The sequence below is a fragment of the Citrus clementina genome, unplaced genomic scaffold (genome assembly GCF_000493195.1).
Source record: "Citrus clementina cultivar Clemenules unplaced genomic scaffold, Citrus_clementina_v1.0 scaffold_1, whole genome shotgun sequence".
Lineage (NCBI taxonomy): Eukaryota > Viridiplantae > Streptophyta > Magnoliopsida > Sapindales > Rutaceae > Citrus > Citrus x clementina.
In genome coordinates this window covers 2,782,171-2,802,536 of record NW_006263303.1, presented here as the reverse complement: position 1 = coordinate 2,802,536, position 20,366 = coordinate 2,782,171, and the positions used below count along the sequence as shown (strand labels likewise).

General features: G+C 30.9%; 2 protein-coding genes across 2 annotated transcripts in view; one reads left to right on the top strand and one right to left on the bottom strand.

The window, feature by feature from the left end:
* The first annotated feature begins 15,793 nt into the window (after positions 1–15,793).
* Positions 15,794–17,634, top strand: LOC18054531 (BURP domain protein RD22). Its single transcript, XM_006450552.2, has 3 exons — positions 15,794–15,939; positions 16,064–16,169; positions 16,499–17,634. Exons 1-3 carry the CDS (start codon positions 15,901–15,903, stop codon positions 17,434–17,436), a joined length of 1,083 nt encoding a protein of 360 aa, XP_006450615.1. The 5' UTR covers positions 15,794–15,900; the 3' UTR covers positions 17,437–17,634.
* A 450-nt stretch (positions 17,635–18,084) lies between these two features.
* Positions 18,085–20,366, bottom strand: part of LOC18054529 (helicase and polymerase-containing protein TEBICHI) — a 17,864-nt gene continuing 15,582 nt past the window's right edge. The window contains 7 exon segments of the mRNA XM_024192490.1: positions 18,085–18,289; positions 18,895–19,037; positions 19,135–19,298; positions 19,376–19,472; positions 19,711–19,845; positions 19,954–20,062; positions 20,258–20,362. Coding sequence (XP_024048258.1) covers positions 19,204–19,298; positions 19,376–19,472; positions 19,711–19,845; positions 19,954–20,062; positions 20,258–20,362 — 541 coding nt within the window. The 3' untranslated portion in view covers positions 18,085–18,289; positions 18,895–19,037; positions 19,135–19,203.

Here is a 20,366-nt window from a genome sequence, read left to right as displayed (position 1 = left end):
ATAAAAATAAAAATACTCGTGTTATGCTTCTCTTATTTTCTCAAAATTTCTCAATCAAGGTTTAGTACAGTCTCAATCTACTCTATTATAACATAACCAGAGAATCTACCAATAATAGCCTGAATATATGTGTCTAATACAATAAGATTTACCCCGTCCACTTACAAATAAATAAAATATTTAAAGGTGATGATTCCTAGCGGTGAATTGAATTCATTCATATTTTATTGTTCTTTGAATGAATATTTTTCAAAATTTTCTTGCTCGAACTCCCATATTTTCGCTTTGCCTTGGGATCCAGATAACTACCTTCCGGAAATAGAGATCTCTATTTCTTCATTCACTATATTAGTTTCAGCAAAGTTAATTACATTTTAATTAGTAGAAGGAGGACATAAAATATTGAATTGAGCATTGTTAGTTGAATATATATCCTCGGCTTTATGCTTTCCGGAGATCATAATTCGGATTATAGGTATTTAGAAATTCTGTATCTTTTCTTATCGTTTTTCAGTTTTAAGATATTTTATTATTTTCCTATTTCTTTTAGGATTTTTTTTATTTTTTTAAGTATTAAATTTGGATGCTATTTGGTTTACTTTTTTAATTTAGATTAGAGGAATTTTATTATAAAATAGTATTTCAAATTTGACCTTTTTAATAAATTCGTGATATTTTAAATTATTATAGAAAGAGGCCTAAAACCCTGTGTATATTTTTTTCTATCATACAACTTTAAACGTTTTTGTTTCGTCACTTGGAATTTATGGAGCCAAGGCCACATCCTTTTGTTATTAGTTTGTCACCAATTTCTCTGTCTTGTCAATACATATCCCTTATAACCCAATTGTTTGGCCTAAAATTCTCATTAGGATTTATACTTACAAAAATTACTCTACTTACAACCCAATGAATTTAAGCAAGTTGAATAGCTTGATTTTGAGAAACTAGTCAAACTTAATTAGATCTAAAGTGCTCTCTCCGTGCAATCATTAAAACAAAACTCAATCATCGCATGATCAAGGCGAAATAAATGTGTAACAGAAATGCCTGTGTAGAAATTAATAGAAAGCTTTTGAGTAGGTGAGCAGAGAAAGAGAAAATCTCAAGATACTTCAAGAAGCTAGTATTATTCTATCCAGTGATGAACGTACTCTAGCTTCATTAATTGTCCTTAAGAGGTACTCAAAAGCATTAACAAACTATAACACTATATGATATAATAATAAAATATGTACCTCATCTCGAGTGAAAGGATTTGAACTCCACTTTTTTTTTTTTTTAATTTTTTGTTTGTTCTAAATTTTATTATTTAAACTAAATAGCGCCCATTAACTAGAGACAAATTGGTCAATTAATATACATCTCATATTTTTTGCGTCATAATTTCTGAACTATTGGATTAAAATGCTTTCAACAATTAATTTTATTAAATTTAAATATTATTGTTTGAACTCTTAAATATAATTGTTTTTTTCTCGAAAGAAGTTTTTAAGGGGTCTTTATCTATCAAAATATTTACTAACCAATACTCGTTGACTCGTCCTCTTTCTAGATAACATATAACAAAAAAAAAAATCACATACAGACTTGAGAGTCAATCAAGTGATTAGTGAATTTATGAGAAATGTTTATAATTAGTTTTTTATTGGCCCTAAAGTTTTGGTCAAACTTTTAAGTTGAATAACTTAAAATTTTTGTCAGGTTTTTAGGCTAAATAGTGACTCATCAAAATATATTAAAATATGTTTGACTTGGATACTTGGTGATCGAATCCTTTGGAAAACAAATTAAATTATATATGATACAGACAATTCGCTTGTGTTGGATCCATTGCTCAGAGGGAAAGTCAAGTGATAACACATTAAGTCGTTATATCGCCCATGGATATTTTAAATTTGCAATTCTCTTGTATGATATTCTCTTTTATAATGGGTAGAATGATATTTCAGTCTCTTTTAAATATTACTTTTACCATTTAGGTCTTTGATAAAGTCTGATGAATTAATGAACCATTTCATCTCTACCGTGAAAATCATAACAGAAAATTTATACTGTATGTAATCAATGGAGACTATCATTTTTGGCTTACAAAATGTCGTTAGTTATGCGGCATTGCTCTAATTGAAATTTCTAGAGGACAAATTAAAATTATGACACCAACAATTCCAAAACTAAAGACATTTGGCAAGAACTTGATGACCGATATTTCATATCTGGTTAATTAGTTTAACAAATTTAATAATAAAGACGCCTTCTCATTTCTTATATAGATTCTATTTGCTTCCTATTCAAACCACAATTCATCACTTGTAATAAGAGAAGTGGGACCAAACACAGATTGAGTTTAGCTGCATGGCATGTACTTGTGTTACTTAGCTTGTTTCATGTGCATTTGCTAACAAATCAATCAATTTTAAATACAGCAATGCATTTAAGATCACTGCCCTTACTTTGAATGGTACCTTTAAAATCCAACGAACTTTCTCTCACAAAAAATTGATAATCACCTCTCCAATTTGCAAGAAATTCAAACTCTTAGATTTTGTTTAGACAATTTTCATCGGGGGCTTGTACAGAGAAACGGCGTGTTTGATCATTTTGTTAGGAAATTGAGCTTCTTCCCAAAATCACTTCAAGTAATTTGTCAAATAATAAATTAACAAAAAAAAATTAAATGGAGAATACATCAATCACAAAACATAATTTTTACGTGGAAAACTCTAAATTTAGAGAAAAATCACGGTTGTTGTCAAAAGACAACAAGAGAAAAATATTCACTATGTGAAAAATTTTTACAACTACTTTCTCAAAAATAATTTTATCTCACCCAAACCCCAATTCATAATCTTGAGAAATATCTCTTAACAAAACAAACTCGTAGTATCCATATTAAGAAGCCAAATACTCCTACAATACATCTACATACTTAAGCATATTTCTCTCCTATGTTGGAAGCTCTCAATGCTTCTCTTGCATTCTCTTACTTCTCAAATTTGGGATAATGAAAACTTATGAAAGACTCTCCTATTTATAACCAAACGGATAGCATTGTTCAAACTGCGTTATTGTTCATGTCACATTACTATTCACCGTTTGGTCAAACCGTGTTACTGTTCACTGTTTTTTTTCTTTTTAATCAATTTTCAACACATTTCTTCCCTTTGATCATTTCACGTCCCTAGACCAAGCATCCCCAAACCGTTTCAATTTACTTTGTTTGATAATTACCCCCACAAAATTTTGGATATCAAATTTCAATAAATTCAAAATTATAGAACTTAATCTTTTGTTTTTACTAGTTGGTTAAATTAGTAAAATATTTTTTAATGACAAAAGAGATTTAAATTTCATACACGGTTTCTTAAATTGATTTAAAAAAGAAATTAGCATTTATACCTAGTCAAAATTCACATTTTACAAAATCTATTTTCTACACCTCTAAAAGACTCAATATACTAATGTTATATTATATATACATGTTGATTTTGTTTATATGGTTTTCATCCATTTATGATGAACTAGTTTCGTTATCTCTTTTCTGCTTGACTTAATAATTAAGCCAATCTTTTTGGTGATTGAATTGGACATCTATCAATATACCCTGATATTGAAAGTTGCTTCTAAAATTTCCTAGCCACTTGGCATAGACACTTGTATGGAGTCCCCAGAACTTTGGCCTTATTTATTTCATTAAAATGAAGTCTCAAATCATTGCTTCCCAGCTTCCATAAATTAATTTCTTGAGGATTGAAGATCAACCTTCACCATATGTTCTTCAAGGACTTTATGATAATTTGCACAACATGCTATAATTTCTTGTTTGTTCCTTATATCCCATCAACATTGCAACTTCCACATGTCTTTAATGTGAAAATTGATGAATCAATCATGCTAGTTGATGTGTCAAGCTACATGGCACAATGGAAACTAATTGGAAAAAAAAAATCCTCTTGGAGCCTTTATTTTTCTTCTCTTTAACTCTATTCATGACACATTTTTGACAAAAGATAGTGTAATTATAAAAGCAAGTTTTTTGTGTTGAAAATGAAAGGTTTAAAATTTAAATCGCACTCACATGAATGTGGAGAGAATTAGGTTATCATTAAACTATAATAGCGAAATGAGCCGAAAGCTTAAAAAGAACCCATAGTTTTGTAAAAAGAAAAAATAAAAGGGAAAAAAAATTATAACTATTAAGTGTAAAAGTGGGATTCTCCAATATAAAAGGAAGAGGACAAGAGGGTATCTTATTTACAGCTAAAAAACAAATGAAAAGAATGGAGTTAGGATCAAAAGGTCGATGCTATAAATAGCAACATAAATTTCCTTCGTCCCTATTAAACTGGAACTACAATTGACTAGAATCCCCGCCCCTAGTCTGTCAGCCTAGTGCCCTAAACTCAACAAACATGCTAGTCTATTCTTTAAAGAGCGAAAGATGGGGCCCATTAAGGAGTTTTGAAAAGCCCAAATCAACCAATGATTTGGGCTTGCTTAGCCGCGGGGAACTCCTTTTATTTAGACTAAAAAACTCTTTCTGTGGGCCTTGCGGGTCAAAGCGCGTCTTCTGCACGCTCCGTTAAAATTGTTTCATATTTTATCTAGGTGTTAAGAGGTGTTTTTCTGTTTAGCTTTATTCTCTCTTTATTTGGACTTTCACTTTCCTGATGTAAAATACAAGTTTTTAATTGATGGCTATTCAATAAAAATATAAAAATAATTTAATTTTAAACAGGGTGTATCTTGAAAGATAATTTAGTTGGCTCAATTTTTATTACGGAACAAGAATTTACGAGTTTAAATTTAAAAAAATTTATTTAATTTAGGGTATATATAGATTATAGTTAACTATAGTTAGCAAAAAGTATATAGAATTCCCTGGGAAACTCAAATCTAAGGCACTTATTTTAATTTTTTTCCTTTTAAAAAAAAAAGTGCAATACATTCAAAATTACTTGCATTTTTTTTTTAATTTTTCAAGCTTATCACGCACACGCTTGCATTGTCATGGACCATCCCTCATTAACAACTGAAAATATACAATATCGGATTGGATGGGATCTATCTCATTTCATTTCATATTATTAGATTAAGAATCACTCTAAAAGCATTCATTTAATGCTTCGTGTGCGTCCATTGGCCCTAGAGGCGTCCATATTATATTTAAGAGTTATATGCTTACTTTACCTAAGAAGATTATTTTTGTTGGTTAACTTATTTAATCGAAATTGAAAAGGCTTAAATACCACTTTAAGGGTGCAATGCACCGAATATTAATTAACTTAATCATAGCAATCTATTTATTTATTTCAATGCATATCTTGTACAATATCCCACATGAAATCTAATGATTGTCATAATTATAATATAATTGTGAAATGCTCTTTGGAATCTTCATTGATGTCTCTAACATGTGATTCATTTTGTAGTAAACATTAGGTTACAAAATACAAGCCCTCAAAGGTATAAGTTACCACCACTATCCATTGTGAAATAATTCTTGCGGCTATTTTAGTCAACAAATTATTATTTTACAAGATATTTCATCTCTTAAAATGATGCTAATACGATTAGTAGGGCCATTAAACATGGTGGTTTCATCATGCATAACGAGGCATAAAAATAGTATTAAAACTGATAATTAAAAGTTTCGTTAAACCATAATCTTCTTTGAAACAACAAAAGGATTTTCGAAAAGATTATGTTAACCCCACTTAGACTCCCTCATCAAAGGCACCCATTCTTCCACTTTTTTTGGCTTGCTTATCATAGCCTCAATCTTTCCTAACTTCATATCTCACCGATTTTGAATTTTTTTTTTAATAAATAAATTAATGTCCTAGGCATTTCACTCTTCTACGAAATTCTTACCATATGCGTACATTTTTTTATGATTGATTGAAATACGCACAACAAAAATAAAGCATCTAATATTTTTTTAATAAAAAAAAAGGAAATAATATTTACAAGCAAAGATATTTTTTGAGAAAAAAATAATATTATGCTTATTTAATTGGGATATATTATGTTAATAATTTATCGTTATGCGTAAGGTTTATTCGTTCTCCATTACTTGGGTTTGTATAAATAATATTTTAATAATTAATAATAAAATTAATTAAACCATAATAAGATAATGAATTATTGATGTCACATAAGTTGAGATACAAATCAAATATTTTAATTGAATGAACATAACATTACTTAATATGCGAAGAAGATCAACGTTGATCACACAACAAAGTGGAGTAAAATTCAAAAATCAGCTTTGAAAATCGGAGGAAACAGATTAGGATCGCAATAATGTTAATGCAATATGAGTGTTCAACAACGTGAGTAAAAAACTAATTTATTTCTACTACTTCCAAAATTTTGTAAATTGGAGTGATATTACCCCCCGCCAGTGAACTCACAAGAAAGTTGACTTTACGAAATAAATTTGAAGCTCTTGCACACTGTTATTATATAATATTATCTTTGTGATGTAGAAATAATTAACCATTTACTACAATTACTATTGAAGTTCAAAAGTATGACGGCAAAAAAAAAAAAATCGATAGATTGACCCTAATATGATCGTGTAGAACTAGATAAGAGCATGAATAATTATGCCGATAATTAATAATTAATTTGTAGAAATCGGTGAACGCGTGCACATTTCAACACATTAATTTTTGTTAAAGGAGTCTTTAGATTTTGCTAACTTGACAATCTTTCAGCAGATTAATAATAATTATCTTGATTAGACCGAAAGCATTACAGAACAATCTTCTTAAAGTGGTATATTATTAAAATTGCCTTGTTTAAATTCATCATTTATCGTTTTCTCTGTTTGTTATCTTCAATCGAATACTATGGATTCAGAGTTAAAAAGTAACGTTTAAGGTTTCATCTATCTGCCATTGGATTTAATCAATCCAATTAACAGATAAAAAATTAATAAGTGTAAAAATTTAAAGTAAGGGGAACCCCACCCATTAATTAATTTAATTATATAATAATCAAATCAATCAAATCCATGATGGTTTGAAGTGGGAAGAACTTATAAAAATAAAAAAAAATAAAAAATGGGGCGAAAGCAACTCACTTTGAAAGTACTTAAGTAAAGCTAAAAACCCTACTAATATAATATGTAGTAAATATGTAAAACGAAGAGAAAGCAAAAAAAATTAAAGAAGTGTCTAATGTGACAAGGTTCAACAAAAGTATAAGAATGGGTCGTAACTTCTTAAGTGGTGCTTCAAAAAGGAGATTGAGAAACTGAAAGTGGTGAAAACGCAATATATATAAAATAAATAAATAAATAAATAAATGTTTCTAGCTGTAGCTAAGCTAATTAACAGATTACGTATGGTTTCTTAGAAAGGGCTTCTTTAATAATTGCTTGAATAATTTTTGTCTTCATTCTTGCCTTTTGTTTTATTTTACTTTTTCTAAATCTTTTCCAAAAGCACTTTCATGATTATCAACGGCAGTGGGAACATTGGAAATTTGAGAGCTTTCGTAGGCAAAATGAGCAAATAATTATATAAAATTTTGAAACACTCGGTGGTTGACTCATAGTTTAAGATAAAGTACTGGTTAATACACAAAGAAGTTTGATGTCTTCTTCTTCTTCTACAAGCCCTATTTTTTTCCTCAGTTTTTTTTCTTTCAATTAAACCGAAGGCGTTTTCAGACACATGCTTGAACATAATTACATGTTATTGGGGGACTTCGGTTCCAACCATCTATCTCAAAAAACGAACTTATTTCAACTTACTACTTCCCTTTACAGGAATCCTGGACACCAAGCTTTGCTTATTTTCTCCAATGTAATTGAGTGCATTACAGTTTGACTATCAAAAATCTAACTCTGATACCACATATTAATAATATTTTAATAAGGACATCCTTATTTTAATAAAATAAAACACAAAATTAGTTATATAATAAAAATTGAAAAAAAAAAAAAACACACACACACACACACAATTTTTAGGTTTAAAATGCCTCAATATGCAAACAATTAAGAATAAAGGATGGGTGCATGAGCTTAGGTTCCTTCGCACTTAAGAATAAATGCTACAGAATTTTATTCAATTGCTGTTGAATCCAAAAAATACTTTCTAAAAATGGTTTTTTTTAACCCCATTAACTAATAAATTATTAGTTAAAATTATATTCACAAGGAATGATGCTTAATAAAAAAAATCCCAAGAGTTATAAGGTAGGTTTGTTTAATTGTTTTGAAAATGGCTTTTGAGAAAGTGGACCATATCATCCAATAGCCTACATAGAAAGCTTTGTGGGTTCTTCACAGCAAAGCCATATGATTACAAACTTACTATAAAATAAGTTCAAAAAAGAGCTTTTTAAAGCCCTTTTTCAAACAAACACAATTAGCACTTTATATTCCATCAAGAATCATTGTGCACAATTGATGATCCCTTTGATTTGACATTTTATATAAGAAAAAAAAAAGGCAAATAGAATTGTTAAAAAAAAAAAAAATTACAAATCAAAAGCAGTAATCGAACTCTTGAGCTTGAGGCAAAATTCCACAAGTCATGGCTATATAACTAAATTTACAATGACACAGAATCAGTTGTGGGTCATATCTTCCACCTTCAGAGAGCTTTGTTTTATAATTTGTGTTCCTACAAGTTCAAAGTTTGATTAGACACAAGTGGGGGACTTTTAACTTTTTCATGATTTAAAACCAATTATAAGTCACTAATGATATCATATATCACTTGAAGTGAACTTTACTACTAGCTCATCGTGAATTTTTTTTTTTTTCTTGTGTATTTAGAACACAGCTGTTTTGAGATACGGCGGCCCACATTTTTTTGGTTATTGATAATCACAGATATTTTATTACGCACTCTTTTTTTTTTTTTTATTACTCACCCTTATTATTATTATCTTTTGTAATATACATAATATATCTTAAGTTTAGGGTAAAAACAAAACAAAAAAATTTAAAAAATGTAATCGTAAATTTGTAGTTTTGATAGAAAGTCGCAGTTGTTGTTGTTATATATGAGTTTTGCTTGCATATAATAAGATATATGCGATAATGTGAAAGACTATCCAAAGCACAGTAAGCCGCTCTGAAGATAATATAAAACAATAATCTGAAAATTAAATAATTTTAGGAACCCTAGCTAGTTTAAATTTCGGCTTATCCCCCACAATGATAATAAAAACAATAACATCCATTAGTTGTTAAGAAATTTGAAAGAACTAAGCGTCTAATCATCTAATAAAAACTATTCCATTTTCCTTTTGCATGCAGTGGGCATATGCACGCATTGGAATAAAATTTTAGAATGCAGAACTTTATATTTTGATATCCAATATTTATAGAGTTTTAATTAATTAATCATTGATCTAAGTACAATTTTAATATTGTTTATCATTGATCAGGATGAAACGTGAGAGCATTATTTTTACTTTCTGAAAGCATTGCATGAATTTCGTTTTATTCGGTCTTTTACGCATGAAAGCATGCATGTATATATTATGCACTACGACGGCACAAAAACTTCTTTAAATAAGTTATAAATTTGAAAAGCATATATAACATATAGCCGCCTTTGTTTTTGATTTGCTAGGGTTGCTTTTTCTATAATTATTTTTACAGTATTGATAAAGCCACAACCATCTTGTACAAATAAGTGTGTACAAATTGATGTGGCATGAGGAGATTGATTATATAAAATCATCATGGGTCTATAATAATTAAAAAAGTAATCGTTATCGCTTTTCATCCAATCTCTTCGTGCCACGTCAGTTTGTATATTTATACTAGTTTGTACAAAACAGTTTGTGATCCTATCATTATTGTTATTTTTAAGGCCTTGATCTATAGAACGAGGAGATTAAGAAAAATAATAATAAATGAAATACAACATCTAATTAGATTATGTTTACTTAATCTTTCAGAAATTAGAAATTTATTTCTTAAAAAACCATCTGACGTAATGGCCAACGAGGTAATTAACTTCTAAGCCTGTTATCTATTTTGGCTATGGCTTCACGCTTTTGGCATTGTTAATTAGTACTGCCAATAAGATTATACTTACATGCTTTAACTTGATAACCACCTAAAGAAGTTCTACTCAATGAGAAAGTAACCCTTCTATTAATTGCAATTAAAAAGAAAAATTCCTAATTCAAGTGCCTCCAATCACCATTGAATCATTTTTTTCGATATAATTCTTGGATTTTGAATATATTACTTATGCTTAGGTATAATATTTTATGGTCATAAATACCATAATTTTTTTATAAACCTATTGCATACGAGTCAAAATTAGACATACTTCTAAATCATTGAAATTCAAGTAAGTGAGGATTAAATTTCTCACTTTTCTGTGATTTTTATTTTTGCAATTAGAGTTCAGTTTGTTTGATTTCACTTGTTGCCATTAATACTTACAAATTATGTGAAAAATGATTAGAGATTAGCGGAAAAAAGAAGAAGAAAAAATTAATGTTGGTACATGATATGAAATTTATTTCAAATTCCAATCATTTTACACTCAACTAAACAACCCACCCACAAAGATATAATTTACACAACATGAGCATGCAATCACAATGAGAATTGGAAAACCAACCGCCCCACCTATATTGGTTTGCCAAATTACCCACCCATCACTAAGATTAATTGACTTAGTTATAAAAACAAAATTTTTTCTTTAATGAGTGGATGACACTAATCCACAACAAACAAAACAAAATGGTGATTTATAAAGTCTTAATTAATCAAAAACAAATAAAAGGCCAAAAAAAAAATATTAGTGGGAAAAAGGAAGTTGTGTAGATGCAAATGAAATTGGCTTACAGGTGAGACTTAAAGAGAAAAAGAAAGATAGTGCACTAGGCTGCCCACCATTGGAATTGAGATAGGATTTGAAGGTGGGATATCATAAATGTTTAAAAAAAGAAACGCTAAATGCCAAACTTTTTCTCTTAAAATCAAATGGACGGCTTGCAACTAACTACAATGACCAAATCTGTGGGTTCTAACCACTTGTCCAATGGCTTTTTATTTCATTAATTTAGCATTAATTAATTAGCTTCCAAAACGAAATTTTTTGTCTCCTTTGAAAATTAATAGAACTACTTCAAGGCAGTGTTTAAAGAGTGATTATGTAAGAAGCCTTTTATTTGATAATTTATTTAGTTAAATCGTGAAAAAAAACCTTCTAGTCTACTTCATGCGTACATCATAGGGTGGGACTATTTAAACCACCAAATTTCTCTTTACACCTATTTTAAAAAATAAATTTATTATTAAAAATTTAAAGTTAAAAAAATCTTAGAATTACCCTTTACTAATTATTTTCTCTCTCTACCTTATTGCATATTCCCTTTCTACTCTCACGTTCTACCGACTAAACATTTAATTTCACCCTCTTTTTAATTTATTTTTTGGCCTTTATTAGTATATCATGATCTATATTTCATGCTTTCTATATATAAGAAATTTTTCTTGTATTAATGCTTTTGTGTTTGGTAAATTTTTTTTTTTATATTCATTAACTTTAATGGCTGATAAAAAATTGTTAATATTCATTTTTAAATAGTAGGTTTTATTCCTCTTAGTTAGTAATATTAATTATCCAAAGCTAAAAGAATATATTTGAATGAATTGATGAGAATTTGTGAAATTGAGAAGAGAAAGAGAAAAAAAGGTTAATTTTTAAAAAATTATTTAGATTATAAATTTTTAATTAAAAAGAGGATATAAAGAAAAAAAAAACAGTGAGTTTAAATAGCCCCATCCTACACCATATTATCATAACAAACGTGTAAAAAGTTTTTCGGGCACATAAAAGAACTATTATTTTCTTTTTACTTGTGTGAACTGAAAATATGAGACCATGTCCATATGCTTGTAAAAAGCATACATTTTAATTTTAAACACCCTTTTATGTGCATCCGCTGATTGAATTTGCTGGACAAGTACGCGACAAAAACTTGGACTCAAGCCCTGTCTTTTGACCGACATTGGATTGCAAATGAAATACGAAGCCCAAAATCAGAAACACGGGCCCATGGAACATAAATATCTACTTTCGAGAGTTTTACTAGTTACTAAACCAAATTGAAAATAGAATCTCCTAAACCAAATACCTAGAGCTGGCAAAACAGATCATCGGGTCGTATTTGTGTTGTGTCAGTTTCGTGTCGTGTCAAATTTAAATCGACCCAAACCCGATCCATTTAATAATCGTGTCAAAATATTAAGACCCAAACCCGACACAGAAAAATAATCGAGTTATCCAATAACCCGTTTAATATTTATATATTGAACAAGAGTTACATCAAATATTTACACACTATCATACATATGTATGTATGTACATACATACATACATAATTTATCGATATTATAAAATATACATATCTACCAATATATTACACATTTACACTATTGAGGTTTTAATTATATATATATATATATATATATATATATATATATATATATATAATATTATAAAATATACATGTCTATCAATTTTTACACATTTACACAATTGAAACTCTAAATGTATTTAAAATTTTATAAATACAACATTGTGTTTATATTCACCCTTTTAAAGAATAAAAAAAAATCATCTCTAATATTTGAGCTTTAATAATAAGAATATGTAAATTATTTTAAAATAGAAAATATAATTGGTTCATTGATCGGGTAAATGGGTCAAGAATTTTAACCCTAACCCGACATGGAAAAAAATCATGTTGACCCGGACCCGACCCATTTAATAATTGTGTTAAATTTAACGATCTATACCCATTTATTTATGTCGTGTTCGTGTCGGGTAATCGAGTCGTGTCAAATTTTTTCAGCTCTACAAATACCAATTGATTCTCAAGGGTTTCACAACTTACTTTTAGCTGATTTTATTATTACTTGCTAAATGCAAGCAGTGAAGATGCAAGTGGCATCTCTATCTTCTCTGTCACATTTGTCTACAACCCCTGAATATTAAATGCATGTTATTATTTATTTTCCTATTTTAATTTATTTTTTCTTTTAAATTTCACATCTCTATAATAAGGGTGTGTTTGGAAATGAGATATTAGAACTTTTAAGCTGCAGCTACTGTGGATTAAAAGGTATAGTTGTGGAGTAGAAGCCACATATGGTGTTTGATAAAGTTTAATAATTGGGAAGTGGAAGTTGGTGAATATTTGTAATAATTAATTTTAAATAACATTATTTTTTATTGTTAACTAATCAAATTATTTTTCATACTTTGAATTAATATGTTAACATATGAATACTTTTATTACTCTGAAAAATTAAATTAATATTTAATTAATCAAATTTATTTTTTTGAACAAGTTGTAATAAATAGTTTTTAAAACAAAATAATTTAAAAATAAAAATAAATATATTATAATTTCACACATTGATTAAATAAATAGATTATACCAAATATGTCAAATAAAGATTGTACAACATAACATAATAAAAATAATTACAAAATGTAATTAATTACAAAATTCTTATAAATATTTCCATTATCATGCCTCCATTAAACTTGCAAGAATGCCATCTCTCAAGATTATTATATCTTGAGCGATGTTATCAATTGTATTATAACTTTATTCATGAGATGCAATATTGCTTATATGTTCACTAACACTATAACTTGACTCATCCGTTGTTTGATCAAAATGATCATGATTTTGTGAATATCTTCTAATGTAATTATGTAAAGCCATGGTAGGAATAACTATCTTCATTTGCTTCTTGAATGTATAACTTGACATATTTCATAAAATCTTCCATGTATTCTTCCAAATCTCAAAAGTACGCTCAATAACACTTCTCAAGGAAAAGTGCTTGTTGCTGAACAATAACTATCTTCACTTGCTATGGTAGGAATAACTATCTTCACTTGCTTCTTGAATGTATAGCTTGGCATATTTCATAAAATATTCCATGTATTCTTCCAAAACCCAAAAGTACGCTCAATAGCACTTTTCAAGGAATAGTGCTTGTAGCTAAACAATTCTTGATGACGGTAAAATTCATGAAGGTGATATCTTTTACCTTTATATGGTCCCGAGTATGAGAATGGCCTGTTTCAGAATCACATCAATGACAACTATCAGTGTTAGAATTGTATCGATGAAAATTGCCGATATCAAAATCATGTTGATGAAAATAGTGTTTTGGGGTTCGTTTACTGAAAAAATTGATTTGAAATTAAGTTAAAAAGTAAGATGAGAAAATTCAAATTAAATAATATGTAACGGTAATTTAATAATTTAATATATAATTGATAAAAAAAACCGTTTAAATCCTAATAACTGAGTTTTGACAGTTCAATTGTTACACATTACTTCCAAACGCACCCTTAAAAGCACCGACTTTAGATTCATTCCGCAACCAATTTTGGTTCAAAACTCTGAAGATTGCTAGTACAAAGAAATTCAATCCAATTGGCAAATGGTAAACGATCATTAATGAGGGGATAGTGACGTTATCATATCTTAAGCTTTTGTGTTTCCTCCGGAAAGGTCAAAAATGATATTTTACTAATCAACTTAACGATGCTAAAGAAAAATTAGTAAAGTAGTAGATTTTCGAAATATATAATAGTAAAAATATAAACTATTATACTACAATACTTCCTACAGTAATTTGATATTTTATAATTTTTAAAGTAATCAAACAATAATAATCTTTGTGCTTGATAGGTTTTTAACCTTTCTTTTTTTCAAATGACAAAAAAGAAAAGAAAAGAAAAACGTTGTGTGAAGTTAGCAACATACCTGACGTAATCTTTTTCTTTTCCCTTTTTTTTTTTTTGACGTTTTACTTGAGTCACCGAACGCATGGGAACTTTTGTCATTCCTAACACCATAAATTGCATACTCGTACACTGTGGTGGTTGAAATTATAATACAACGGCAATTCCATAATTGCCGTATTGAGCAGAGGCCTATTTCATACTAATAAATCATATACGAATCTAGTTTGAAGCAATGTTGTCACTTGCCACCACTTGCCACATAGCTTTCATTCATCATCCATGCATATCCTAACAACTATTCCGGTTCTAAATTTCATCTCTTATGCATTTCCCACCACTTAATGATAGGCGTCTTGGATACTGCTTTTTCATTAAATGCTTGGGACATAAGCTAAAAATTGACAATAACAGCACAAACAAGAATACATACAAATTTATTTCCCCTCCAAAGAAAAATAGAAATATTAAGAATCATAAGATACCCGATACTTGAATTTAGTATAAGTAGTTTGCAGGTAATTCAAGCATACACCAAATATGGGAGCAAATATCACATGTTACGAGCATAGCTTCTAGAATGTGCTATTATAGAACTGATTTATGTAGGTTCCGATAGATAACTAAAACAATATATGTCAGTATGGAAGTCCTTAAGTTCATTGATTTTAAATGTAATAATGCCCATAATGAGATTGATGCTCACCTTCAACTCCTACTAAACTACAATAAATAAGGTAGTTGTTCGATAATTTGACCACTTTTCCTCAATTCATTAAACATATCAGCAGACTGAAAGTTATTTTGTTTTCATGCAGTGGGTAATATCTTCAAATTCAAATTGAACACAAATTTGCCAATTCTTACTTGTTGACAAGTGCAGGGATGAAACCGCCCTCTCTTTAGACCATCCACCTGTCTGATTGAGTACAACTGCATTTAAATCAGCAAGCCAGTGGCAGTTGAGGATATTAAACCGGTAGTGACTGTTGCTGATGATACGACATTTAGTCTGCAACATTTCCCTTATAAATGAAGCAACCCATTTGCTCTTCTTAGCATGAAAGCCTAGATTTTAGATTACATACTATCTTGTATTCTGAGTGTCTTTTGAAACATACTCAAAGCTATAATGGAGTTTCGCTTGTTGCCCATCCTTGCTTTCCTCAGTGTAAGCTTCTACTCACTTGCATGGTCCTGATTGCTGAACAAACAGCTTCCCTTGGAATTCTGCATTTGCCTCTCTTTAATAGGTTATTTATTCTAATAAGATTTTGGACTGGCTTGTCTTGCAGCTAGCACTGGTGGCAAGTCATGCTGCCATTTCTCCTGAGCTTTACTGGAAAACTGTATTGCCAAATTCCCCGATGCCAAAAGCTGTCAAAGATCTTCTACAGCCAGGTCAGAATTTTCATGTCCAAGCACTCTCTTACATCAATTTAATTGTAGTAAAAAATTAGTTTTATGCACTTCAAACCTGAGATATGAAAATTTTCAGTCATAAAAGAATTTTGAGATTACTAAGTTAAGTATGAGGAAGAAAAGCATACCTGTTAAAGCCAGATAGATGTCAAAAATGTGGAATATATTTTCTTCGCGTGTTCCCACCAAAATTTCAGCGGCTCAAAATCTCGTTCAGGAGAAGAAATTTGCCGTAGATCCACTGTTTATGAGACTACCCCTTAGTCTGTATTAAAAGGTCTCTTCTAATATTGTTACTATATTTGCAGATGTGCTGGAAGACAAAAGCACCTCTGTCAACGTAGGGAAGGGTGGTGTCAATGTGGATGCAGGGAAAGGAAAGCCCGGTGGTGGCACCCATGTGAATGTTGGGGGTAAGGGCGTTGGTGTAAACACTGGAAAGCCTGACAAAAGAACCAGTGTTGGTGTTGGCAAAGGAGGAGTATCCGTAAGTACAGGACACAAGGGAAAGCCAGTTTATGTTGGAGTAAGCCCATTCAACTATGTATATGCTGCAAATGAGAACCAACTCCATGATGACCCGAATACAGCTCTTTTCTTCTTGGAAAAGGACTTGCATCCTGGGATGAAGATGAACTTGCACTTCACTCAAACTTCAAATGGAGCAACTTTCTTATCTCGCCAAGCTGCCAAATCAACTCCTTTCTCGTCTGACAAATTGCCTGAGATCTTTAACCAGTTTTCCGTGAAACCTGGATCAGTTGAAGCTGAAATAATGCAGAACACAATCAAAGAGTGTGAAGACCCTGGCATTAAAGGAGAGCAGAAATATTGTGCAACTTCATTGGAGTCAATGATTGACTTCAGCACTTCTAAGCTTGGAAAGAGTGTTCAGGCAATTTCTACGGAGGTAAAAAAAGGAACCAAGATGCAGACATATACAATCGCAGCTGGAGTGAAGCAGATGGCAGCCGACAAATCAGTAGTGTGCCATAAGCAGAACTATCCATATGCTGTATTCTACTGCCATGCAACACAAACCACAAGGGCTTACATAGTTCCCTTGGAAGGTGTTGATGGGACAAAAGCCAAAGCAGCAGCAGTCTGCCACACAGATACATCAGCATGGAACCCCAAGCATTTAGCTTTTCAAGTGCTCAAAGTTAAGCCAGGAACTGTTCCTATATGTCACTTCCTTCCTGAGGATCACATTGTCTGGGTTCCCAATAAGAAGACTGGAGAATAGAATTTGATCCTCTTATCCCATCTACTTAATCAGCAGAGTTCGAATCAGTCAGTTCAAGCAGTTATCCATTTAGTTGTACAATAATTTACTTTGAATACCCAGTTCAATTTGTTATGCATACATTAAGCTTGCTGTACTTCAAAACTTGTGTGCCTAGTAGTTATCTTATCTACTTATGGAGCTATCTTCACAGTCTTACTTTGCGGCTGGCTGGTGAATCTATTAGAAATCCCTGTGATCACATGAATCAAATAAATATGATCATCCCATGAACAAACCATCATTGACAAAATTAGAAATTAAAAGCCAAATGTTACTATAGTAGGTTTCTCGTTACCATTTGAGAGTGAAATTCTCAGTTGTTTGATCAAAATTGAAATAGTAATAGGGTTATTACAAGAATAATTTCATTTTAGAATAAGTTTCACAAAAGCTATATGGTAATTAACTTGATATGGAAAACTATATGGTCATTAGCTTGATATAGAAAAATTAAATTAATAACATTCCATCAATTGTTTGCCCGTAAAAGTGTTGTAAATCACAGGTCATAAAATAAGTAAAGGCCAATCCAATTGCTTTGTTAATCCAAAAAAATAAGTGAGTAACCACCCTGAAAAAGACACAATGGGAAGGATGGTCATACCTGATGACAAATGTAACCAATCTGCATCCACCACATCATCATTCTGGTTGGCAAGCACAGTGTCCCAAATGAAAAATATAAGAACAAATATTGTGTCTTCAATTCTTTCCACAACTCTCAGTTGTTTGAAAATGGAGAGCAAACAAACTGTAATTTTAAGTTTCATGACAGAGTCAGGCAGCTGTATAACAATTATGGAGATGATGCCTGTGACCAAAGTTAATAGGCATTTTAATCACCATGCAACAAAAGAAACCATAAGATATTTACATTCTATCCTTCATAAATATATGAAACTAACAAACAAATCCGTATCAAAAGTTAAATTGCATAATTCTATTGCAAAATTAGAGGGATGTAATGTCAGTTTCAAAACCAAAAATTGCATAATTCTATAACAATATTAGAGGGATATAATGTTAGTTTGAAAACTAATGAATTTATTAGATAACATAATAAGTAACAAGGCCTGGAGCATTGGATAGATCCCATTCATGAGTAGACAGACAGCTAATTGGTAAGGATTATGCACTGTACAGTATACAAGGATGAGCCACAATAAAGATACCTGACCTATTCAGATGCCTAATATAAAATACTCCACTATGCTTGGCATGCCAAGCAATTAACAGCACACTACGTGGTTAGAACACATTGATACTTGAAAACCTTTTGGCAGTTGCAGGAGCAATAACCACATTCGACAACACTATGCTAATGCTCGCCGTACTACACAATAAGGGATGTAGACAGCTTGGTGATGCTATTATTCAACAAAATTTAATAGAACTTCAACCGACGACTCTCATCACCTTCTCTGCCGAGGACAAACAGATATTCTACTCCGCTACAGGTTCTTTCAAGACCTTCTCTGATGGTGACTTGGGGGAATCCACTAGAAACAAGCACCCTACCCCAGTAACATTTTATTAACAGAACATATAAGTCGGCTGCCCTGCAAATTAGAAATAAGTTTGGAATCAGATAATCTTAACTGTTATAAACTCGATTTGCAAGTTAAAATATTGTAAAAAACTTAATTCATCACATACATTAATCTCAATCTGCACTTTCTATATCATGAAACATCTTTTCAGTCAATATAGAGGCATCTATGTGTGCTACAAATCAGGCACAACATTTGTATAGTTATCAGCTTGAAAAGGCTCCAAAGAACCCCATGTACTTCCAACTTGGATTTTGACGAGTAAAGGAACTGAAAACAAAGTAAAGCAAGGTGAACATAGTCCTCAAAATGGTAAGATGTATTAAAAAGTAACGATGAACGCGCACCAAGAAGCAAAGCAGCACTTTCCATGCACTTTTGTACCAATGACACAGCTTCCTTAATCACAGAAGGATCAACTTCTAGTACCAACTCATCATGTACCTAAACAGCAATCATCAAGAGAGTCAATAAAATTCATCTCAAAGGTTAGCATGTAAGTAAGTTAAAGCAGAGACTTGCTGCACAAATAAATTTAACAGCATGAATATCAACTCAGAAATTTTCATGCTTGTAATTTATCAATTACGCATCCCAAGAATTAATCGTATACAAGTTTCTACTGGAAGAAAAGAATAGTAGTCAAAGAAAGAAAGAAAAACCATCAATTTCCAGAAGTAACCTGTAAAAGAAGTCGGCAGCGGCCCTTCAGCATCTGGAAGTTAGCTGCAAGTGAAGAGTCGGGCTTATAAACTCCTCCAACAATAATAGAGTGGATATTTATCATCGCAATCTTGATAATATCGGCAGCGGATCCCTATTAAAAGCAGTCATCAGCTCAAGACTCTTACGGTCATACACTGATCAAGCAATACCCACTTTCCAACCCCCAAATCCCTGGAGAGGAAAAAGGAAAACTTTATACCTGACAAATAGAATTCACTGCTTGCCTCTGGGCCTTTGACTTCTCCTTATTGTTCCCAAATTTTATTTTTGACAAGAAACGCTTTCTTCCCTTAAGGGTTTCCACATAACTGAATCCAAGTACAAGATATCAGCAAAGTCATAACGTCGATGAAAATAGCATCAGCCACAAGAATTTTAAGCAAGTGATCACAAACGTGTTTTTTTCAGATTTAATGGTCACAATACTTTTATGGTCATTTAAGTTACCAAGGTAAATATTAATGACAGAAGTCTGAAACAGTGAAGATAATCAGATGCCTCACCCTTTTTGACGGCAAGATGACACCGCTACATGAAGCCAGGAAGCAACACCAGGAAAAGAACTTTTGAAGCTTTTAATTTTTCCTTTAGCTTCATCGGAACTGCAATTCA

What these genes read in the sequence shown, in the direction of transcription:
- LOC18054531 (XM_006450552.2), top strand. Translation starts at nt 15,901, where the DNA reads ATGGAGTTTCGCTTGTTGCCCATCCTTGCTTTCCTCAGT. An exon ending in CCATCCTTGCTTTCCTCAGT is followed by an intron (nt 15,940 to 16,063) that starts GTAAGCTTCTAC and finishes CTTGTCTTGCAG; the next exon opens with CTAGCACTGGTGGCAAGTCA. An exon ending in CAAAGATCTTCTACAGCCAG is followed by an intron (nt 16,170 to 16,498) that starts GTCAGAATTTTC and finishes CTATATTTGCAG; the next exon opens with ATGTGCTGGAAGACAAAAGC.